At 37.9% G+C, this 26,214-nt stretch overlaps 1 protein-coding gene across 1 annotated transcript in view; it reads right to left on the bottom strand.

The window, feature by feature from the left end:
* LOC149819750 (uncharacterized) overlaps positions 1 to 22,899 on the bottom strand; it is a 39,894-nt gene extending 16,995 nt beyond the window's left edge. The window contains exons 1-6 of the mRNA XM_089983379.1: positions 16,879 to 22,899; positions 16,501 to 16,740; positions 9,429 to 9,558; positions 6,009 to 6,161; positions 5,600 to 5,844; positions 5,429 to 5,498 (exon numbers count right to left, since the gene is read on the bottom strand). Of these exons, the coding sequence (XP_089839505.1) occupies positions 5,429 to 5,498; positions 5,600 to 5,844; positions 6,009 to 6,161; positions 9,429 to 9,558; positions 16,501 to 16,740; positions 16,879 to 22,871 (6,831 nt within the window). The 5' untranslated portion in view covers positions 22,872 to 22,899. The remainder of the gene's footprint in view (positions 1 to 5,428; positions 5,499 to 5,599; positions 5,845 to 6,008; positions 6,162 to 9,428; positions 9,559 to 16,500; positions 16,741 to 16,878) is intronic.
* Positions 22,900 to 26,214: the final 3,315 nt, after the last annotated feature.

Below are 26,214 nucleotides of genomic sequence, written 5' to 3'. Positions count from 1 at the left end.
TAATGGCAATCCATTTCGATATGCTTGGTCCGCTCATGAAAGGTGTGATTGCTGGCAATGTATATCGCACTCTTGTTATCACAACAGAGCTTTGTGGGAGTGGAAATGGGAACGCCCATGTCACCAAGAAGACTTCTGAGCCACACAATCTCCATAGTTGCCATCGCCATAGCCCGATATTCAGCTTCAGTAGATGATAAGGAGACCTTCTGCTGCTTCTTGCATCTCCACGAGATGAGAGATTCACCTAAAAAAATGCAAAGACCCGTAATTGAGATCCGATCATTGGGATTTCCTCCCCAGTCAGCATCAGTAAAAGCAGTCAATTCAAGTGATGAGGAAGAGGATAAGAAGAGTCCTTTGGAGATGGTATTTTTGATATATCGCACAATTCTCATTACGGCCGCCATATGAACCGTAGTAGGGGCGTGCTGAAATTGGCTCGCTGCATGAACCGCATGAGCTATGTCTGGACGTGTGATGGATAGATAGGTGAGGGATCCAATTAATTGACGGTAGGGGGTTGGATCTTCAAGAAGAACACCATCTTCAAGTCTTAGTTTCGCATTGATAACTTCAAGAGTCTCCACTTTCTTTTCATCAGATATTCCTGATTTGGTACAAATTTCTGCAGCTAACTTCATTTGAGATAAGATGTACCCACGCGCTGAATAAGCCACTTCAATTCCTAAAAACTATCTCAAATAACCAAGGTCAGACATATCAAAAGTATCTTTTAACATAGACTTAACATCATTTACTCCCTTTTTGTCATTCCCAGTGATGATCATATCATCAACATACAGCAGAAGCATAATAATGGAGTCACCTGTCCTTTTGACAAAAAGAGCAGTGTCAGTATAACAAGAAGAAAAACCTAAATTGATTAATACATTACTAAACCTGTCATACCAAGCTTTAGGAGCTTGCTTAAGTCCATATAAAGCCTTTTTTAATTTTAAAACTTTTCCATTTAAATTCATACCTGGAGGTGGTTCCATATAAACTTCTTCATTTAAATTACCATTCAAGAAGGCATTTTTAACATCAAGTTGAAAGATGGGCCATTTTTTAACAGAAGCTATAGCAATAAGGGCTCGAACACTGGTCATTCGAGCAACTGGGGCAAAAGTTTCATCATAGTCTACCCCATACTCTTGGGCATAACCTTTGGCTACCAACCTAGCCTTATATCTTTCTAATGAACCATCACTCTTAGTTTTTACTTTAAACACCCATCTACATCCAATGGGTTTCTTGCCATTGGGAGGATCAATGATTTCCCAAGTTTGCGCCTTTTTAAGGGCATTAAGTTCAAGCTCCATAGCTTCATTCCAATGAGCATATTGTTTAGCATCATTGTAATGAGATGGTTTATGAAAGGAGTGAAGAGCAAGAAGACATGCTCGATAATTAGGGGAAAAAGAGTCATAAGAAACAAATCTATTTGGAATCTTAGGAATGCGATTTGATCTTCTTTGAGAGGTTTCTTCTATCGACTCACTTTGAGAAAATCTTTCAAGGGCACAAGGAGGATTTCTTTCATTCCTTCTAGAGTAGACTTGTATTTGTCTTGAAGCATTTTCTTCTAAGTTTTGATCATTATTTGGATGTTCAACAAGATCTTCATTAAGAGGTTCATTAAGATCAGTATGATCATCTATGATGTTTTCTTGAGGTAACAAGTCAAATAAAAAGGAATAGTCAATATTTTCATTTGGTTGATGCGAAAAACCATTTTCTTCTTCGAGGAATGTGACATCTTTTGAGATATAAAGTTTATTCTTAATTATGTCAAAACATCGATATCCTTTTTGTTTTTCGCCATATCCCAAAAAAATACATTCAATAGCCCTAGGAGAAAGTTTATCATTTTTGCGAGTTAAAACAAAGCATTTACATCCAAAAATTCTTAATCTCTTATAATCGGGAGACATATTGTAAAGTTTTTCAAACGGAGAAAGATTTTTCAAAGAGGATGAAGGGATTCTATTGATGAGATATGTTGAAGTTAGAACCGCTTCGGCCCAAAAGGATTTTGGGATATTTTTTTAAATCAATAATGTTCTTGTAGTTTCTATTATGTGCCTATGCTTTCTTTCCGCAAGACCATTTTGTTGCGGAGTGTTGGGACAAGAACGTTGATGACAAATTCCATTTTCTTTTAAGTAATTTTGAAAATCATTAGACATATATTCACCTCCCGAATCAGACTTAAGAATAGATAGATTTCCCAAAAATTGATTTTTAACCATTGCATGAAATTCTTTAAAGAAAGAGAAGACTTCAGATTTGCGACTTAGGAAGTATATCCATGTAAATCTAGTGAAGTCATCAATAAAGACCACATAATATGAAAAACCTCCTTTAGATAAAATTGGGGAAGGTCCCCACACATCGGAATGAACAAGTTCAAATGGCCGAGTGGTAAAATAACTTCTTTGAGGAAACAGAGTAGCTTTAGATTTCCCAAAAATGCAATCTTTACAAGTCATGTGATTGTCTTTACAAGTATTGTTCAAAAAAGGGAAGAGAGACATTTTTACAAAATTTGGATGACCAAGTCTCTCATGCCAAATTCCAATACTTTTGTCTTTAACAAGATTGCAAGATGACTTAGATGGAAGCGTCAAAAGGTCCATAAAATAGAGATCACCCCTTCTATGGCCTTGCCCAATCAGCTTCCCTGACTGGAGATCCTGCACGATGCAATCTTTAGGTGAGAAAGAGACTTGGCATCCATGGTCGGTGATTTGGGAAACTGAAAAGAGATTTAAATTAATTTTTGGAACAACTCTTACTTTAGGAACAAAAAATTTTTGAGAATTTTTGAAGTCAAGTGTTTCAATACTTTCAATTTTTAATGACGTTCCATCGGCCGTTGAAACATAGGAGGACATGGGTTCGGAAAAAACATTTGAAAGGGAGTTTTTATGAGATGTCATATGAAAAGAAGCACCAGAGTCTAGTATCCACATACCTGGAGGTGATGAAGAGTAGGTGATGGCGGCTCCGGATGTTGAAGGAGAAGACTTGAGAAGGTGTTGGAGAACTTCGGAGATATGATTAAGAGTTTCTTTGATATCTCCTTCTTTGGTACTTTCTTCCTTCTTTGGAGAATTTTCTCCAACCGCGGCAACCTTTCCTTTAAGCTTTGGACAAACCGGTCTAATGTGCCCCGGTTCATTACAATAGTGGCATATGATTCCCTTTCTAGGCCCATTGATATTTTTGTTAAAGTGGGGAGGTCTATATGCTTTAACATTTGATCTGAGCCTATTAACGGCCAAAACCTCATCATTCCTAATGCTCAAGCCAAGTCGAGTTTCTTCTTGACATACCTCGGCAAGAGCATCTTCAATAGGTAGGGCTTTGCTTCTATGGAGAAGAGATGCCCTCACTTGTTCAAATTCCGGGCGAAGTCCATGAAGGAATTGAAAAAAGTGCTCCTTTTCAATTTGTTCCCTTCTTAGTTCAATATCTTGTGGAGCAACCCATTTGGGCTCAAGAAGGGCAAGCTCATCCCAAAGAGGGGTTAGAGCTAAAATAGTCCCGGACACTCATATCCATTTGTTTGGTGGAACGAATTTTTTCTTGACAAAAGAATTGCCGAGCAAGATCCTTTTGGGTATACATACCCTTAAGGAAAAACCAAGCCTCATTGGCCCTTCTAAACTTGGCAATATTAGCACAATTTTTAAGATCTACATTGTTCATAAACCATGCCAAAATTTTGGCATGGTTACTTTCCCAATCCTCAATTTTGGATTGATGTTCATTAATGGCTTTGATGCGCTCATCGCCATCTAAAGCCTTTTCAACTTCATTTTCAATTTTGGTAAGAACAAGAGAGGGTTCGAGAGTAGTTCCCATAACAAAGCCCCAAAGTTTCTTACCTCTTAGATGATTTTCCATAGCGGAGGCCCACATGAGATAGTTGGACCCATTTAGCTTGAAAGAGAGCTCCACTTTAGAGTCACGTTCCATCGGCACCAAATATACTTCCTTTCTTCAAAACTTTGAGAGACACGCTTTCCAAGATGACAAAAGAAAAGCCCAATCACCAACCGAGCTCTGATACCATGTAATGAAAAGAGGCGGAAGCACCAATAGGGCAAAAGTCACTCTTTAAGAGTGACTACAAGAGCCAAGAACACAAACACCAAATGTGCACACACAAAAACTCAAAAATATAGAAAATGACTTAAAGTCATAAGTTGGATTTATTGAAGAAAGGAAGAGAAGGGTGTAAAAACCCATACAATTACAAGGGGGAACCTCCTCTTTATATAGAGGAGGAGAGCACTTTAGAAGGACCATAAAGGGGGCTCCCTTCTAGTCGTTGGGAGCCCCAACGGTCATAAATATGACTGTTGGGGCCCCAACGATTAGATGGGTGGGGCCCCTTTATGGTTCCAAAAAGCAAAAACAGAAAATAAAAAAGGAAAAAGAAAAAGGGGAAAAAAGAAAGAAAAGTAAAAAACAAAAAAGTACACATGGAATTACCAAAACACCCCTATCGGGTTTTTGGTTTATACAAAACAGGAAAAAGCTATATAATTATGTATATATACATATATACGTATATATACTTATATATATACTAATGTATATATATAAGTATATGTATATATATATTTATATATACATAATTTAACAGTTAGCACAAGTATAAGCCTTCTTACAATGGTCCTAGAAAGAAGTAATCATGAACTCTGGAATTAGTTGCAATCCACATTTATCTTTTTTCTGTGGAACTATCTTTCACACACACACACACACACAATGATGACAATAAGTCACTATGTGTTGAAACACAATCAAGCAACCAACAATGGGAAGTATGAGCCTTTTTTAATGGTTCTAGAAATCAATAATCCTGAACTCTAGAACTAGTTGTGCTCCACCATATCCTGTTTTTTTTTCTGTGGAACCACCTTTCAAATGTATCACTTCCATGTCATATGGTAGCATAGAACAATAAGATTTCATATACATGTCCAGCATTCTAGATTACAACATAAGTCATCAGGTATTGGAAAACAATTATGCAACCAAGAATGGGAAACAACCACCTAGAAGTAACCGAAGATCATGCAACTCAGCCTCAAAGCATATGTGAAAAAAATTGCAAGTAATCATGTGGTCATATTGCAGGTACAAATGTTTATATGCATAGCTATCAAGATGACCTAATCTGTAAAATGATAATGCTTTGATATGAAAATAAATACAGATATTAGGAGTGAGAAAAACGAAAAAAAGATGGTCACTTCAAGAAGAGGATTTAAGCCTGTAACTTGGTAAATAAACGCAGCCAGAAAATGAAACATAATAGGTGCCTGAATGCTAAAATAAACACAGAAATAAAAAATATACTTCAACCAACACAAAGAGGAACCATTTATGAAGAAAATGATGAGAGTACTTTGAGGCGTAATAGTTCACGAATGACTGCAGGGAATGTCATTGAAGATTCTGAAGTCTTGATACTGTGCCTGTAAGGATTTTAATCACATTTATCCATCTGGATATAATTCTAGATGCAAATAAAGAATAATAATGTCAAATTTTTATTCAAGAATGTCGAAGCACTTACTTTTCTACATCAGAATCCCCTATCTCATGCTTCTGAAGCAAGTCAAGAGCATCCTCCAGCCTTCCCAGAAGAAAATAGCACCTTGAAATCATGCACCAACGCCAAATCCTTACTGTAAACTTTTCTAATTTAGCTGTTCCATCCTTATGTTGAGACTTGCAATAGGAACTGGCAGTCACATAGTTTCTCTCCGCAGAATCTAGAGTCTGCTCACACAACTGAATCACTTCTTCATACTTGCGAAGCTGCAGATGTAGAAAGTACATGTCAGCGCCCAATAATATAAAATTTCCATGTTGACAACTGGAAGAAATCGGATAACTTTTCCATAAAAGACCAACAAAAAATAGTAAATATGCATTATGGTTATCTGAAATTGCAGTAATTGAGTAAGGCGAGCTGTGCAAACCATTAAAAGAGCCTCTGCCTTCATTTCAACTAAGCACTCAGAGAATGGACTTATTGACAAAGCCTCGGAGATAACTTGCAATGCGTTAGCCGCAGCATCAGATGTCTTCTGCCGTAAAAGCTTAGAAGCCTGATCCATGTACCCACCCACTTGCTGCCAATCAGAAAAGCAACTTATCATTTTAATATCAATATTAAACATTTACTTTGTTTTTTATAACAAGAAAATGAGAAAGTGGTCAATTGGCAAGATCTCCCAGGCTCCAAGCTTTCCACCAATAAGATTCAATCATAGAAAAACTGAATATTAAAAAAAATAAAAATAAAGAACACTTAAACCATGTGGACATGGAATCATTGAGAAACAAGGCTAGACAGTAAAAATTTTCAGATAAACCTTCCGTTTGGGTAAGTTATTTAGAACAGATAAATAGCAGCTTCAAGAAGGCATATTCCAGGAATTCAACTGCAATAATAGGAATCAGATGTATGCAACTCAGAGTATCAGAATACCTTGTAAGCTATGTAACAGGGATTCGGCTAGCAGGGTGCCGCACCCGCGTCGACGCGGGTGCGGCACCGGGTGCGGTCAACCCGACCGCACCCAGGGTCATTTTTGTCCATTTTTTTTGGATTTTTTTTTTAAAATTTTGCCCTATGAAATGGGCTGCGGAATTTAAAAAAATTCTTGCAAGGGCAAAAACAATGAATCAGGCTCCACAACTCATCACTTTCATCTTTGGGGACAACCATATAAGATAAAAAAAATGGTAAAAAGTAAGTTGGGCATAAATGTCATGGACCTTAACAGCTACCATACATTCATACATATAGACTATACATGATATATATATATATATATATATATATATATATATATATATATATATATATATATATTTTACATTTTTTCCCCTGCCACACCCCCGCACCCGGGTTTTTTGGAAGTGCCGAATCCCCGCACCCGCATCCATGTGACATAGCTTGTAAGAATAGCATAACCCAGCAAAGGTCTAGTCATGTTATTATAGCTGCAGCGCTATAACTTGAAAACTGTTAAAATATAGTATGCGTATGGATCTGGATCCAGATCCATACGCACGTTAAAATGAAACACATGCATAATATTGTTTCATTAATGGCACTCTTGTAATACTTCTGTAACAAAAAGGCTTATTGTACATCTGTAGATGGCGCTTTCGTGTCCACAGTAGCTGATTTATTTTCAATTTTGTTTACCTTTCCTCTATTCTATAAATTAAACCAACAATCAGCTTTCACATGTCCTCTTTTGTTACATAAGAAACAAGTGGGCACTCTCCTCTGATTCCCTGTATTAAAAAACCCTGAAATATTAGGTGTAGGCAAGATACCACGTCCTCCCTGCCCAAAACGGCCGCAGCCTCTGCCTCCTTGTTGACCTTCATTCCTTCGTCCAAAACCTACAGAAGTGTCCATGGCCAAAACTGAATGAGAACGAGCTGATTCATTTCCTTCTACCCTTTGTTTCATAATCATCTCATGCTGGAGGAGTTTCGCTTGAAGGACGTCAAAGGTGGGCAAGTGAGGAAGGCATGATAAAGTTGTGGTAAACATGTCAAAATCAGGGCCCAATCCATTGAGAAGTTGTTGAACTTTATCTTTATCTGCAATAGCACTTCCAATAACCGCCAAGTAATACTATTCAAGCGGCCTATGTATTCCATGACTGTCATGGAGCCTTTCTTCAAACTCTGAAATTCATTTTTTAAGTACATAACTCGGGCTTCTGATATCTGAGAGTATGTCTGAGACAGTTTACTCCACAGATCCGCTGCAGTGCAATCATCTGAAAGAGTAACTAACACTTCTTGAGAGAGTGTTGACGTAATATAAGCAACCAAAGACTGATCCTGCTTCCTCCAAGTTGTATACTCTGGATTCTTAATAGAAATAGTAATTGTGTTACCCTTCTCATTCTTAGTTTCTTGCAAAATAAGCCGTGATGGTATAGGAACTAAACCATTCAAATGTTCATCGAGATCCTGACTCCGTATAAAAGGAAGGATTTGCCTCTTCCAGGTCAAAAAATTAGAATGAGTACGTTTTTCTGTAACGAGCTGACTCAAGAAATTTACAGAGGGACCGGATGACGAAGAGTAATCCATATCAGTGGAACAATGAATAAGCAAACAAGATGAATGAAAAGAAATAAACAGATTTGAGATCACTTAATCAATCAACAAAACTTTAATAAGGCATGTACCTGTACTACCAATAAGACCCCCGCCTTTTTTTTTATAATCTGCCTATAGGCGTTGCATAGAAAACACTAAAGCAGCAATAAAGGAAAGGAAAAACTTGTGGAATCAAAGAGATGGTTTGAAATAAAAAAGGGGACCGCAGTCGGTTTGTCTGCAATTCAAGGATGCAGTCGTTGATGTTGAGGAAAAGATGGAACCAACACAGACGACGGAATGAAGAAGATAAACAGATACCAATGAACAAGAATAACAAAAAAAAAAAAAGAGTACAGAAGATAAAAAAAAAAACGAGTAGCAGAAGATAGACAGATGATGGGATTGCTTCAATCAGGAAAAGAACGAGTAGTAGAGAAGATTAGGAGAGGAGAATAAAAGAGGGGAAGGATGAATCCAAAACCTGTTTCTTCAGATCTCGCTGAACACACCTCTGATACGATTCTGCGACCACGACTCTGATACCATATCAGATTTGATTTCGTATATATCTGGTTCAGCTTCCACATGAAACAAGAAGAGAGAGAGAGAGATGCACAATGGCTGGGGCGGCACACACACAGCTCGACCTCCAAGCCCTAAGTATTATAAAAAATGGCAGATGTACAATAAGCCTTTTTGTTACAGAAGTATTACAAGAGTGCCATTAATGAAACAATATTATGCATGTGTTTCATTTTAACGTGCGTATGGATCTGGATCCAGATCCATACGCATACTATATTTTAACAAAAACAGTATGACATTGTGATATAATTACTTACTAATAAGAGCATAGTCCAATAGGCCGATTGTTCTATCTAGAGATTTCATGAAGATGTCCTTAAGCAGTCTATAGATTTTGATAGCTAGTGAAGGAGTCGTAAATCCAAAGAAATTCATGAACCGTGCTTGCATGCATATGGAAAAATGCATGCATGCTCACGAGCCTGTAAGAATCAGTCTGGTTTTGTATAATGTTCATCAATTCATGTTTCACGGTGTCTAACTTATATGCATTGTTTTTTCCATTTTAAGAAAAAAAACTGTCCTTTCTTTGCTGTGTAAGCAAACCATGTTAGCTCAGTTTACACCACTTGATGGGCATGCACAGTACAAGGACAGTTCAACTGGTTCACTGCAAACAGGGGAATGAAGCACTCAAGCCATCATTAAATATCCCACTAATACAGTGCTAGAACTACCTGGGTCTTTTGTAAACCATTTGAAGCTTCCTTGACAACCTTTTGATCTATATTTGAGTCACTTCTGTATTGCAAGCACTTCTTGTAGTATGTTAATGCATCTTCAACATCCCCAAGGGCAAGATAGCAACTGAAAAAGAAAAACAACAACTAATTATTCCCAGCATTCATAGGGGTTATAGAAGCAGCATCTAAGGAAAGAAAACATCATACCAACCACTACTACCACCACTGATACCACTAAATAATAATAATAATAGTGATGGTGATGATAACGTACTACAGGTAGGCATGTCCAACTGGATTGTAAATAAACCCTTCCTGCTACTACTAAATAATAATAATAATAATAATAATAATAATAGTAATAATAATAGTGATGGTGATGATAACGTACTACAGGTAGGCATGTCCAACTGGATTGTAAATAAACCCTTCTGCAGAAAAAGGAGCCTAAACATTATATTGAATCAACAACAAACACAAACTAGTTAGCCTATAAAATGATGGATATATGACCCCTGTAGCGCAGAAGCGAACACACACATGTAGGTGGGTAGAGGTAATGTTAAATAATAAGTTGGGAAAACATAAAAAGAGAACAACAAAAAACACTGACATTATGAAATAGCCTATTGTAATGGAATTGTAGCATATGCATTCATATCAATCATCTCAAAAGTGAAGAATTTAAATACACCAGCCAATTAAAATGCAACATAGTTGAAGCACTTGAAACTATTCATTGTGTACTGAAGGGCATGAAGTGTTTGAGAATTTCTTATGGAATTGTACTGTGCCTAACAAAATTTAGATAGATGACCTTGTACCAACAGTGTGCGCACGTGTTTGTGGGTTTGCCAGTATGATTAGTAATAGATGGATGAAATGGAGAAAACAGTGTTATCAGTATCGTATGATACTTTACACTGTATCGCAGAATCAGTAGGAGAACCAATACGATAACAACCCCTGTATCGTTAAACTTGAGAATATTAGTCTATATCGAACCATATCCCATATCGTACGATACAAGGGTGTATAGTATGGTACGCCTCATATTGTACGAGTTGATTCACTTTTTTTCATTTTTCCAGCGCCCGAAAAATGAAGGCTTGACACCTATTGGGTTTTTTTTAAGCCTCCATGGGTCATTTTGACATCATTTTTTCACATTCTCCCTCTACAAACCTCGTTTCTTCGTTAACCCATTGATTTTTGAGATTTTTTTAAATCAACCCCAAAATTTGGGTTTTTGATAGATCCAAGTCTTAAAAAATGTGATCTACCTTAAAGCCACCCCTTTCCATCTTAAACTTTTTTTTTGCCTCTACCCCTCAAAACCGAGCTCTAGGGATTTGCTTACATGCCTACATCAAGAGACCCAGCATGGGATCATGGAATACTTGTTCAATATTTCTGATCAATCATTTGCTAAAAACGGCTCTTCAATACTTGAGAACCTGTAAATAGATCGGCAAGCCAAATATCTCAACTATACAAAAGAACATATATATCATAAAAACAAATAACATTTTAAAATATTACAACAACAACAACAACAACTACGCCTTCATCCCAAAACAATTGGGGTCGGCGATATGAACCAACAAAGAAAATCATTCTGGGTCTTCCACATGAATCATTCTCTTCCAATCATTTCTATCCAATGCCATGTCCTCGGTGAGGTTCAAAGCATTCATATCCTTTCCTATCATCTCAATCCAAGTCTTCCTAGGCCTACCCCGACCTCTTTTAACTAATATATTTTCCCATTTCTCCATCCTTCTAACTGGAGCATCATTAGGCCTTCGCCGAATATGTCCAAACCACCGTAAACGATTCTCTTGCATCTTATTTTCAATAGGTGCAACGCCTACCTTCTTACGTATCTCCTCGTTCTGAATCTTATCTTTTATTGTATTTTCACACATCCATCTAAGCATACGCATCTCAGCTACACTCATTTCTTGAATATGATGTCTCTTGGCAGCCCAACATTCCGTACCATATAGTAAAGCGGGCCTAATAGTCGTCCTATGAAACTTTCCCTTCAACAACAATGGCATTCTATGATCGCACAACACTCCAGTTGCACTTTTCCATTTCATCCCCCCAACCTTTATCCTATGATTTACATCTCCATCAATTTCTCCATACTTTTGAATGATAGATCCCAAATATTTGAAACAATCATCCACCGGTATTTCTTGCTCACCAAGCTTCACTACACTCTCATCACTACTTTGTTGCTTACTAAACCGACATTCCATATATTCTGTCTTACTCTTACTCAACTTAAAACCTCTTGCTTCCAATGTCTGTCTCCATAATTCTAACTTAGCATTAACCTCAGCTCTAGACTCATCAATCAAAACAATATCATCAGCAAACAACATACACCACGGCACATTTTCTTGAATTGATCTCGTAAGCTCATCCATCACTATAGAAAATAGGAAAGGGCTTAAAGCAAATCCTTGATGTAAGCCAACCGTTATAGGAAAATTGGTTGTCACCCCTCCACAAGTACGGACATTGGTTACTACTCCTTCATACATATCCTTAATTATACTAATGTACTTGAGAGAAACACCTTTCTTCATCATTGTCCATCAGAGAACGTCCCTAGATACTCTATCGCATGCCTTCTCCAAATCAATAAAAACCATATGCAAATCTTTGTTCCTCTCTCTATATCTCTCAATAAGTTGTCTAAGAAGATGTATAGCTTCTATAGTTGATCTTCCAGGCATAAAACCAAATTGATTCTCCGATATCATGACAACCTTCCTCAACCTAGACTCAATCACCCTCTCCCAAAGTTTCATAGTATGACTCATGAGTTTTATACCACGATAGTTTGTGCAATCTTGTATATCACCCTTATTCTTATATAGAGGCACCAAAGTACTCTTCCTCCACTCATTAGGCATCTTATTTGTCCGCCAAATCTTGTTAAAAAGATTTGTCAACCATTTAAAATATATTGATATTATGGAAGGAGGCATAAATCATTAATCACTTTAAACATTCATGAAAACATTTATGAAAATATGAACAATACCCCGATACTTTGAATTGAGAAAGTAAAACCTACTAGAAAAACTTCACAATCATGCATAAGATGTGAAAAACTCAAGAAACATTCAACAAATAAAAAAGTTAACTTTAGGATAATCAACACATATATTTATCAAGAAAAAGCGCATTAATGCATGCAAGACATGAAATAGGATTTGTTGAGTAATATTAATATCATAAATAAATGTCTCACAAAAAGGTGTTTAAATCATAAAATCACACAAAGAAGAGTATTTGACTCATAAATAGATTTTCTTTTGAGAACAAGTCATTTTTACACAACGAAAGATATAAGAAATAATTCAAATCATTTAATAAAGGTTAAGATAAGACAAATATGACAAACATGGATCAATCAAACATTATGTTTCAAAAGCAGTATTAATCATGCATATATGAATGAATCATGCAATAGTTTAGAGCCAATGAAAGATTAACTTATGGACCAATAAAAACTTTTCTAAGAGAAAATAACTTATAAGAGATTTAAAATTCCACAAACCTCACAAAATAATATTTTTGCAAATAGTAATATATATGCAAAACACAAGGCAGCCTATCATGAAACAAAATTAAAGTGTCCTTAATCATGCAATTAAAGCATATTCAATATAAAATGCATGAAAATATTTCAATTACCATTTTCCATATAAGGATAAATGAGTAGTAAAAATTCAAAAATTTTGTGGAGAGATTTAAAAAATCTCATATAACACAATGAATGATGTTTGTAAATCTCAGCAATAGTTTGACCATCACAAGCAATCACCTCATTAGACCTTGAACCCTCAAAATTAAGTGTATCAACGACTAGAACAAGAGCATAAACATAAAGTCATTAAAGGGCCAAAGACACACGCGAATGCGTTTATAAACATCTCTTGTCTACATATAATGACACTCAAAACAAGTGTATCAACGACTAGAACAAGAGCATAATCATAATGCCAACAATGAGCTAAAATCACACACGAATGTGTGAACAAAACATCTTTTGTATACATATAATGACACTTAAAAAACAAGTATATCAATGATTAAATCAAGAGTATAATCATAATGCCAACAATGGGCTAAAACATACACACGAAGATGTGAACAAGCATCTCTTGTCTACACATAATGACACTTAGATAAAAGGCATAACAAGGAGAATACACTCGAGGTAAGAAAGTTTGTAATGGAAATACACTAATGTCACAAAAAAAGAATAGCAATTTTAACAATCCTTTGAAACACCATAGTTCAAACAATAAATTGTCATCACAAATAAATAGAGTTATAAGTATCCATAATAATAACAATGGTCAATCAACAAATGAGTGATACTTACAAATCCAGAGATCAATCAACCATCACTTAGAGCTAAACCACAAGTTGACAATCTAAACTGACATAAAACAATGTGCACACAACTCACCCTAACAAACATCTCTGAACAAATAAAAAGGCCAAGAGAATGATGCATCATATAAAATTCTGTAATGGACAATCCAAATGCTACAAAAGACAATACACACTCACATAATTCAATTTCCAAATAGGTGAGTTCATATCAAATATTCGATTTGAAAAAGCAGTTTCAAATAAGTCTAATAAAGTAAGGTAAAAGCCTTGTAAAGATTTGTGCAATCATATGCACACAAGATATTAATTTATAATTTTTCATAAACCTTGTAAGTAAAGACAATCAAGGTTACATCAATAACAATGAAGAATAAGTATGGCCAATATAAACAAGTTATACAGAGAGAGAAAGAGCTCAATCTAAATTATAAGTCTATTATGAGACAACAATGGTATATTGGTATACAAAGGGGTCAAAACTTACAAAGGTTTTCAGCGAACCATACACAAGACCAAGAGCATACCCAAGCATAATCGATCATGGATATTCTCAAAGAGGTTAAAATTCATGCATATCCAATAATCTAATAACTTTAAGGCCACATAAAATCAACTATAATATTTAACACTTTATAAATGACAAGAACCGTTAATCAAGAAAATTATTGTTCATTAAAGATCCAAATGGACAAGTACAAAGTGTTCATTAGGGGCACACCAACAAAGCCCACAAAGGGGCATCCCTGAAAGGCTCAAGATGAAAATTTCATTTGTTCAACAAAAAAGAAGAGGCATAGAAAACATAGAATCATAGTAATTAGAGTCCTTAAGAAACCACATACTTAGAACATAATTTTTAATATATTAAGAATATACACATAATAATAAAGACATTAATATACTCAAAATATACTTTTAATTAATATGCAAGGAAATGAAAGTCTCCAAAGATATTCACCAATGAAAGGAAACAAAGTCCTCCAAAAGATATTTACCACAACAACAAAGTGAACACTCAAAGAGTTCCACCAAAGTACCAAAAGAACATTCACAAGCCACAAAATGGGCCCACACTAAGTCACCAACAACGGACACTCAAAAGAGATACACTAAAATACCAAAAACAATATTCAAAGAACCACAAAAAGGTTCACTCACAAACACCCACTAAAGGGGTACAAGAACAAAAACAAGAGATAAAAATATTGATTTTATTGATCATAACACACATTAATTTATTTTAAAAAACTCTACATAGATTTCAAAGAACATGCCTTGACATATGTATGAAATTATCAATAACCAAGTAACCATAATAGTGTTCAGTTTTTTTTTAAAAAAATATATACTTTGAATGAACACATACACAAATTTACTAATGGATATATATGAGAGCATAAAAAGTATATATTTTTGTAGAAAAGTAAAAATGGAGGATTTATCATAAAGAGCTCAATAATATGCTACTTATGAGTTAATATCAAAACACAAACTTTAGTTCCAATTTAATTTTTAAAGAAAACATAGTTTATACGATTAAGAAATAATCATAATATTTCAAACAATTTTTTCAAAAATATACAAATACCTTTTTTAAAGATAGATAACTAAAAAGAGTCATACATACCAAAGCCCACATCATGTAGCTCTATTTAAATTGAAAGATTATAAGAGAGAGAGAAAGATGTAGACAACATATCTCGGGCACCACAATCACCCCGATCATACGGGTACCACGATCACGTGATGATCACACTTCAAAGGTCCAAGAACACCCTCGCTCTGATACCATGTAATGAAACAAGGAGTCTTCACACACCTCACTCAAGAGGCACAAATCACACCCACAAATCGTCCAAAGCGCAAAAACCAATAAGGGCTTATGAAGAACGCAATCACAAAGCGCACATGCACAAGTCCACTATGGGACAATCCAAAAAGCAGCAAGGCTTACACAAGCACAAGAGTGCATACAATATCAAAAGAGAAGCAACACTCAAAAATAATGAATTTATTCATCAAGGAGCTTCAAAGAAGTTCTTAAATACAAGGGACCTTAAGCCCTTTTTTATAGACAAAAAGAGGCCAAGAGGGAGCCTCCAAATAGACGTTGAGAGGGTCTCAACGGTCATATTTGTGACCGTTGAGAGTGCTCCCAACAACTATAAGAAGGCATTTTACAAGAATGCCCTTACATAATGAGATAAAATACAAAAATTTAAAAAAAAGAATAATAAAGAAAAACCTATTTTCTAACGTACAAAATAACCAAAATGCCCCTGATGGGCAACCTAAATTACATTATTAATTATATATATAACTATCTATGAAATTATACATATAACTTAACAAGATTTGCCTTAGGATGTCATGTACCCAATCAAAGCATCAGGTGAAGGGCAACAGAGGTCATGCAAAGCGTTAACACAACAGCGTGCATTTGATAAAGTCAACCTCACAGTGAACTCCACTAATAAACACATGCACACAACTAGATTCCAAGAAGACACTAATTCAAGCAACAATATATTGCCATCAGACAGAGGTTAAAAATGAAGTCATCAATGCCTATGTTACATAACTAATTCATGGAACAAAGCAAAAAGGGGAAAAAAGGAGATCCATCAAACACTCTACTTACTTTGCTGCTCTAAGTGGCACCCTTGGAAAGGTGGGATCTATCGCAATAGCTTCCAAGCAGTCCATTAGTGCTTCTCTCACTCTGCCCAGAGACAAACGAGTTGCTGCACGATTGCTATAGCACAGCATCAGAGCTCTGATGCACTTTTTAGATGTCTCTTTTGGAGAAACACTACTCAGGCCACGTGTATAATACTCCTCAGCGACAGAAAAATCTCTTCTTCCATACGCTTGGTTTCCCCTGGCATAAACAGAATCAAAGTCTCAAGAACAAGAACCTAGAACTCAGATGTTCAACAAAAACCAAGGGGCAAAAAGAAAAGAAAAATATGAACCCTCATGAAGGAAAAGGCTGGAATGGAATAGAAATAAGATGCACCTTAATCGCCACTTTTCACAAGCCTCCAGCACTGCAGCTGCTGCAGTTGGTGTGGGCATTGACCATGCATCAGGAACAGGAGGCTTTGTAGATAGTCTAGAACCAGATTCGCCCATAGTTCGATCAACAGGAGGCACAAATTCTTGTTTTACAGTTGACTTTGCATCTGTAAATAAGTTTTGGTTTAATGATGCCACAGAATTCTGCTCCCAACTGTGTTGAGTTACAAATGGAACTTCTTTTTCAATTCTAGGAGCTTGGTCAAGACTACCACCAGAAAGTGGGAACAGATTTACAGCAGGGGATTCAATATGAGAGTTTGCACTTGAAGTGGACCCACAAGCATCCTTGCCAGATTTCATCCGAAATTTTCTTATGGGATGTCTCTTTACTGCTGAGAAAGGAGTCTGGGAGGCAGGTGATGCATCAAAGGTGAATTTAGGTTCATTAATTCCGTCCACTTTTGAAGCAAAACTGAACTTTGCTTTGTCATCACCTAGATTTCCAGACTCCAATTTAGAGTTCTCACCTGGGGTCATGCATCCCCCACCCTCCACATCTAAATTTGCCATTTTAGAGTTAAGCCATTCATTTTCAGGTCTTGAAGCAGAAGTACTGTCATCATAAGACCTCCACCAAATGCCATTTTTATCTGACACAGAACTCTCATGCCCAGTTTTGCTTCTGTCAGAATAATACTTCGCATTTTCCCCAATCAACTCTTCTGGTATAGAACTCCGGTAGACTTTTTCCTTACATTCATCACTACAGACAGGCTGTGTTCCACCATGTACTTTCCTATCTGTCGCGTCAATAGTAACAGCATGATAGGAATCCTTCACGACATAATCAACACCAAGATCAATAGATTCATCAGATGCTACAGAAGTTGGCCTTGAGTATTCACCACAAGGTGACCTCTGCCTGTAAGGAGAGAAATCCATTGGTGAATAACTACCTGAAGAATCCAACTCAGACTTCTCCTGGGAACTTCTCTCCTGAAAAAAAGATGACTTCTCCCTTGAGTGGACTGCAGCATGCTGCTTCGACTTGCCTCGCTTTTTCTTCGGTCTAACAGTTTTACTATGTACACCTTTTGCACTAAATGCAAACTGTTTGTCAACACTTGTAAAAGGGTTCTCAGAAGAGGTCAAAGAGAAATCTTTCTGCAGACGTGAACTCTCAACTTGTGAAGCTCTTGCATCTGCAAGTGTTTCGTCTAATCCTCCCCAAGAACCAGGCATTTCTGATGGAATACTAGCAAATGATGGAATCTCGGACCCAGTGGATGATGGAGACAATCTGCTGCTTGTGTTGGGCCTTGAATCTTCCTTTGGTTGCACTGCAGGGCCAGGTTCCATCTCTCTTTCACCTCCAAACCTGAAAACTAGTGGAACTGTTTCAGGCCCTAACCAATCATGAGAACTCTTCTCTAATACATTTGATGCATCAATATCCTCACTGGAATACCTAGAAGAAGTGGCATTCATGTCTGTTCTGTGAACTGAAAAAGTCATACCATCACAAGCTTGCAAACCATGACCTCGTCTAGGAGAGCGATATGCCTTACCAGCTTTTCTGGCAACAGAAGAAAAAACATGCCTGGAATTCTTCCCCTTGCTTGGGTGATTGCTCTCTCTTCCTAGTTTTCTGGACGTACTGGAACCATGAGAACCATCACTCAGGAATGTGCCATTAAAATCCAGTTTTCCACTTTCAGTATTTAAGTTTCCCGTTTCTTTGTGCAACATGGCATCTAAGTTTCCAAAAGAATGACCACTCAAGTTATCATTTAACACTGAACCCTTTATATTACTAGATCCGAAGACAAAATCCTTCTTATGAGGAACATCATCTACAACTGCAAATCCACTTTCATGAGTGCTAATCTTCTCATGGGTGGGACCCATCCTATCACTACCAAAGATCTCTGGCACACAGGGACCAGGAATATTATCAGTTGAGTGTATGTAACTCCGTGATCTGTTTTCAAGATTCAACTTCTTCATCTCATCACGCAGGCTGGATGCTGAGTTTCCCTGAAACTGACTAGCTGAATTGTCATCTAAATCGGAAGCTTTATGCTGAAAAACAACATCTGCAGCTGAGAAACTGCTCTTGCATCTAGAGCTCTCCTTGGTTGCAGAATCCCTGCTATAATTGCTGAAGGCCTTTGGCACATGGGGAGCAGGAGCATTACCAGTCTCGTGCATGTTATTTTCATTGTTTGATGACTTCTTCTCATCAGGCAGATTGGATGCTGACCTCCCATGCAAATTGTAACCTGAATTATCATTTGAAGCTTTTCTCTGACTAACGCCAGTGGAATCTCCATGCTTTTGAAGACCATTATCCAAACCCAAGGGCATGCTTTTAGGTCTTGAGCTCTCAGAGGGCATGCTTTTACGTCTTGAGCTCTCAGCAAGCACTGGATCCTCTTTACCCCTGACAAAGGCTCCCGGCTCACTGGGACAAGGATTCTTACCACCTTCAGCTCCATTGAGTGAAGTGCTTACTCCATTTCCTATGTTCAACTTCTTCATCTCATCATGCAATACAGAACCTGACTCTCCAAAAATATAACTGGATATATTCTTACTCGAAACGGATACTTTTGCACTACCAGACCTGAAAATAAAACAGCTCTGCTGGAAAGGGTCACCTCTGGATATGCCCTCACCATTCTTTGATTCAAAAACAGGTTCCCTGACCCCTGGCTTGCTCTCACATGGAATGCAGTCCCCACCAAAGTTCCCTGCCTCAGAAGGTGCAGGATGGTTGCCACTTGAATATGTGCCACCACTATCCTGTAATCTGTTTTCGAGTTTCAACTTTCTCATCTCATCAGGCAGATTGGATGCTGAATTCTCCGGAAACTGACTATCTGAAGCACTAGACCCAAAGACAAAACTGTTATTATCCAAACCCAAGGGCATGCTTTCACGTCTTGAGCACTCAGCAAGCACTGGATCCTCTTTACCCCTGCCAAAGGCTCCCGGCTCACTGGGACAAGGATTCTTACCACCTTCAGCTCCATTGAGTGAAGTGCTTACTCCATTTTCTATGTTCAACTTCTTCATCTCATCATGCAATACAGAACCTGAATCTCTAAAAATATAACTGGATATATTCTTACTCGAAACGGATGTGTTTGCATTACCAGACCTGAAAATAAAACAGCTCTGCTGAAAAGGGTCACCTCTGGATATGCCCCCACCATTCTTTGATTCAAAAACAGGTTCCCTGACCCCTGGCTTGCTCTCACCTGGAATGCAGTCCCCACCAAAGTTCCCTGCCTCAGAAGGTGCAGGATGGTTGCCACTTGAATATGTGCCACCACTATCCTGTAATCTGTTTTCGAGTTTCAACTTTCTCATCTCATCAGGCAGATTGGATGCTGAATTTTCCGGAAACTGACTAGGTGAAGCACTAGACCCAAAGACAGAACTGTTATTAGGAAAAGCATTGCCTGCAAATGAGAATCTGCTTTCATTAACGGCATTCTTACCAGTGACTGAATCCTGGATATTGCAGCTGAAAGTCCATTCCTTATTCAAAGCAGGAATATTATCCCTTGAGCATGCATCAAAATGATTTTGCAATCTGCCTTCAATGGTAGACTTCTTCAACTCATCAGGCAGAATGGATGATGACTTCCCATGAGTATGATGATCTGAATTATCTTTGGAACCCTTGGTATGAATGTGCAGCCTATTCATCTCATCACGCAAAGTATAACTCAGTTTGTCAATAGGATTACATGGAACTGATGCCTTTATACCACCAGACCCCAGAACAAAACCATTCTGCTGAAAAACATCATTTGCAGACCTCTCACCAGCCTTGAATTCAAAAGCAGTTGCTTTAACCTGCTCACTTGAATCTCGATTGCTGCCAATAGAGCTCTGCATCCCACTCTCTTTCTTTGATATTCCTGTCTCCTTAGGAAAAGCAGGTGTTGAGCTTCCACTGAACCTGCTGGTCCCGTTTTCATCCAAGAAGAAGCCTTTGGTACTCTTGCTCCCAAACGTGAAGCTAGTAGTGTTCAAATCAGTCATAGCAACTGATGCTCCACTTTCCCCAGCCTCGTGGACAAGATTAGTTTCTTTTGTTGTCTGCGTTGCTAGAGAGTCGTCAACCCTAACTCTACCACTACCAAAGGTGAAGGTTGTGGAGCTCAACCCAGTCCCTGAAAATGGCACTCCATGTTCCCGAATCTCGGAGGCAACACTAGATTCTGGTGTCCTACCAAGGCTAACCGGCCCAGCTTTAGGGATGCTGCTATCTGCTCTAGGTTGACTCTCACAGTAGTTAGAAGAGCAAGCCTCTTGCATTTCTTCAATTTTCAACTTCCTCACTTCATCAGGCAGCATACTTACTGTGTCCTCACTCGAACCTCTAGATGAGCATCTTTCCTTATCTGAGCTCCTTGCTTTCTGTCTGTTGCTACCAAAGACAAAACATTCACTTTTCGAGTCTTCCCCAGCAACTGAGTTCACCCTAGTGCCAGCATTAAATGTAAAAGCAGCAGAAGAGCAAAACTCTTGCATTTCATCAACTTTCAACTTTCTCCTTTGATCAGGTAACACATTCTCTGTGTTCCCACTCGAACCTCTCTCTGAACCCCTTTCTTTCTCTCTATTACTGCCAAAGACGAAGCACTCACTTCTTGGAACTTCGCCAGCAACTGAGTTCACTCTAGTACCAGCAATAAATGTAAAAGCAGCAGCATTGCTGTTCCGCTCTCCAACAGGTGGGGCGTTGCTATCCTCCTCAAGTATCCCATTCTTTCTAGAATCCGGAAATCTACCCGTTGAACCCACATTATCAATGTTCAACTTCCTCATCTCACTTGTCACTGTGAAATCCATGCTCCCAGTAGCATCTCTAGCACTTTCCGAACTCTGTTTCGAAAAAGAACCTTTCTGACTACCACTCCCAAATACAAGCTCGCTGCTATAAGAAACTCTGCACTGACCTCCATTCGAGCTCAACCCTGTAGTGTTATCCTTACACAAGGAAGGCCCTCTCGAACCCAAGCTACTGAACGAGCTAGACCCTTTCCGATCCAACCTGATGCTCGGAGAAAATGGATTCTGCTCATGTTTACCCACAGAACACGAAGAACCACCCGCATTCTCATCACCACTTCTTCCAAATACAGAAAAACCATCCACCCCTGAACCATGACATACTCGACCGCCACCTGAGCTGCCAATTTTGAAATCGCCATTGATCCTCCGATCACCTGCGTCGCTAAACCTCAAATCACCGACAAACTTTGAATCCTTTGATTCACCAGAAGTAACCCGAATCCCAGAAACACGTAAGTTACCGGTTCTCGACATTCCGTTACTCTCGCTATTATCAGAACCAAAGCCAAACTCAACTCTAGAACAATCGGAACCAAACAACCCAGTGAAGCCACCAGATTTCGCAGACGATCGACCGTTACAATCGGAAAACGAAGAAACGGGCACCGAATTCAACCCGAGCGGATCGCTCGACGCCGCACCGATCTTCTCTTCACCGTCTCCGGCACCAGAATCGCCGGGAGCCGAAGCCATCACCTTCTGTGAAGCGGATTGCCGCTTCACCTTAACGAGCCGCGGCCTCGACGGATTCCGACTCTTCTCCGCTGTATTCGAGAACAACGCCGGCGGCACCGACGGCAGGAACGGGCTGTCTACGGGTTGTGCCCTAGAGTTCTCGAACGAACTCGAGTTCCTCTGGTGCCCTTGGTAACTCTTAGCCCTAGGATTTTCAGAGGAACCCGAGCTCCTCTGTTGCCCTAGAAACGACGAATGTACATCTACAGGTTCAAACTTCGACGACGGTCGAGAGAAGTAACCGGAGGGTTCCTTGCCGGCAAAGGAACCGCCTAACGGAAAATTACCTCTGGGAACGCCGGAAAACGACGAGGAGGAGGAAGAAGGATGGGAGGAGCGATCCGTTCTCTGAGATTCTCTCGTCGTTCTGAAATCGACCGCCATCAGAAAGGAAGGAGAGAGAGAGAGAGAGAGGGCGCGGATGGTTGCCTTCGCGAAGAAGGTTTTTCGTTTTTTTTTCTCTCTTTTTTCTTTTCGTTTTGTGTTTAAATTTAAGAGGTCTTTGCCAAAATTCATTAGATAAAGCCCAGTTTTTCAAAATTAATATTATTTTCAAAATAGTACTTTGCTTTTTTTTTAATTCAAGAACACGATTAATGTTTGAAATGTTTCGTTTTGTGTTTAAATTTAAGAGGTCTTTGCCAAAATTCATTAGCTAAAGCCTGGTTTTTCAAAATTAATATTATTTTCAAAATAGCACTTTGCTTTTTTTTTAATTCAAGAACACTATTAATGTTTGAAATGTTTCGAAAAAGCGTCTTGTTTATGGAGACCAAAGACAAACTATTTTAAAATTAACTGCAGTTAAAGCCAATATTTATTTCGGAGTGGGCATCAGCTGAGAGTGGGATTTAATTAAGTTCTGTTTGGAATATCCGCCGGGCCTGGATGGGGATGTGTATGCATTTGGTGGCCTACTGTTTGGAATCTGGTCGCTGGGATGAACGTTTATGCATTTGGGAGGATGGGGAAGGGAGGCCCTTTCTCTTTTGTATTTAGGGCCTGTTTGGAATCTTGGCGCTGGGGCGGGCGTTTATGCATTTGGTGTTCTAGAAGCAAAATCTTGGACAAATGCCTATCATGGTCCCCGTTTGGGATCTGGGCGTTAGGATGGTTATTTATGCATTTGGGATATGAAGAGAGAGGACCTTTCTCTTTTATATTTAGAGATGGATTTGGCAAGGTGCAAAGCAGCTGCCACTTCCTTCGTGAACACCCATCCCATCTACCTATCCCCAATAGGCCCTTACACTAAATCATGGATTTGGCAGCTGTCACTTCTTCAGATTGCATATAAACGCCCATCCCCAGCTACAAGTTCCAAACAGGCGCGCCATGGATGAAACTATGTGTCTAAGATGGGTCCCACATTTTTTTCAAAGTAGTTGTTGTCTTAGATGGACGGCATCTAGAGTTTGTAAAATGAAGGGCTGAAAACATAAGTTCATCCATAGCATTTTTGTATGTGGTTTCTCACCCTGACCTGATGCGCACTCAATTTTTAGCAATTCAAAAATAAGAATATACTCTGGGTCCTGCGTGAATCGGGTGGGTACTGATTTGGTATCTTTATCCTTTAACTATTGATTTTATCTTTTGGGGTTTTATTTTTGATATTTGGATCATCATACATGTCAAATCCTGTTTATCAAGGGAAGGAAAAGCAGTTGCCCCAAAGGGGTTTGGCCTAGTGAGCCGCTAGGTAAGTGGTCTAGGTTGTGCAAGCTAAAGGGCAAGGGGTAAACCCACTGAGTTTTACATTACTAGAACAATGACTGTAAGTGCGACTAGGTCTTTGATCTCGGAGGTGGTTTCTCCGCGTAAATATAAAAAAAAAAATGAAAATAGAGTTGTTGGTATGGCGAAGAGGGATGTGACTTAGGCCGCTAGGCAGGTGGTCTAGGTTTCAATCCCATGGGCATCACCCCTTACACAAGCTGAAGCTTGATGGACTCCTTAGGGCCAAGGAGTAAGCCCAAAGAGTTGTACGCTGCCAAGACAACAACTGTAAGTACCGCAAGCAAAGCCAGCACAGCTAGGTCTTTGATCATGAGGGTGTAAAAAAATAAATAAATAAGGCACCTTCAATTTGGTCTGTATAAATATAAATTTCAGTCACAAATATCAGTCATTTTTTTAAAACTCCTTTATTTTATAGTGAGATTTTGAAAAACCCATATATAGTCTTAAGAAAACTGGGACATTTTCAATGTATCACCTATTTTGAAAATACCGTGATTTTACACTAATATTGTCACATTATTAACATGAAATTATTACATTATTAATGTGATATTTATGTTTTATATTTTACTAGATAACTGGCCCACCCATATGGTCGGGCCTTATAAAATAACTCAAATGTTTAAAAAAAGTTGATATCAAATACGTTTATCAAGATTGAAAGTAACAATAATGAGAACCATATGCATTGACAATTTTAAAACATTAGAAAATGAGGTAACACATAAATCCAATTCAGGTTTGGGCATGTGTGGGTCAGGTACAATTGGGTTCTGTTCCTTTTTTTAATCGGGTTCAAAAATTAAATCCAGACCGACCCATTTTTATTTGGGTCTGGGTTCCAGTTTGTGAGTGGCTGAAAAAATGTTAGACCCATATGGTTTAACGGGTTCAGTTTCAACGGTCTTGATATAATTGTTATTTTAGACCTAATCACCTGCCAATCAAAAAATATATAAATTAATGAAATCGATTATTCATGAAGAAGATTATGTGATAACAAATAAGAACTGTATTAACTATTCTAAATAATGTCCAAATATAAATATAAAAAAATGGCAATACCAACAAATTATTAGAAGTTAAAAAAACATCCATAATATATCATAGTTAAAACAGGAAATGACATTATTATACGATAAAAAAATGACGTATTTAAAAAAATGCCCCACAATTTATCAAATCCATCAAATAGACAATTTCACAAGTTTCAAATTTTTCTAGATGCTTTTACCCCTCAAAGATGCAAATTTCCCATTTTGTGTGTCATAATGCTAAAACAATGCACCAATGAAACTCGTTAACAAAATCGTATCCGAGGTTGCGATATTTCAAAAAACATTACAAAATTTCAAAACATTTATGAAATTACAGACGAGTATCGCGCAATCATCTACGAAAATCATAAAATTTATGAAAGTTCGATAATTGAGAAATTACAAAAGAGTATTGCAAGGCACATTGTAAAAATCCATTTCACGATTGCAGAAGTTCATACCTTACAAAATTACGAACGAGTATCACATGAAGTACTGCAAAATTCAAAAATATTTGCGAAAGTCTGATATTGCAAAATTGTGACGAGTATCGCATATTATGTTGCAAAAATACCTTCATGTGTTGCAAAAGTCCATAATTTATAAAATTCTAAAAGAGTATCGCACGTCGTATTACTAAATTATGAAAAATTTGTGAAAGTTTGATATTATAAAAGTTCATATTCGCATCGCATCAGTATTACAAAATTTTATAGTATATAAATGATGTTTCATTTCTCAACCCCTTTTTTCGCATTCGGGTGCCCTATTTTCACAACACTAAGGTTTTTGTGGTCTCCAACCCTTCTAGTGATCTTTCGACTACATTCCAACGACATTTAAATGAATATTCTTGCGACGATTCATGGGCAATGAAATTTATTTATTTATTCATAAGGAGAGAGCAGTAAGTGCACGTTACCTTGTGTTGCGAAGGTTAGAATCCC

Source organism: Nuphar pumila, chromosome 12, assembly GCF_984573655.1.
Source record: "Nuphar pumila chromosome 12, dmNupPumi1.hap1.1, whole genome shotgun sequence".
NCBI classification, from domain to species: Eukaryota; Viridiplantae; Streptophyta; class Magnoliopsida; order Nymphaeales; family Nymphaeaceae; genus Nuphar; species Nuphar pumila.
This window is presented reverse-complemented; position numbering and strand designations above follow the sequence as displayed.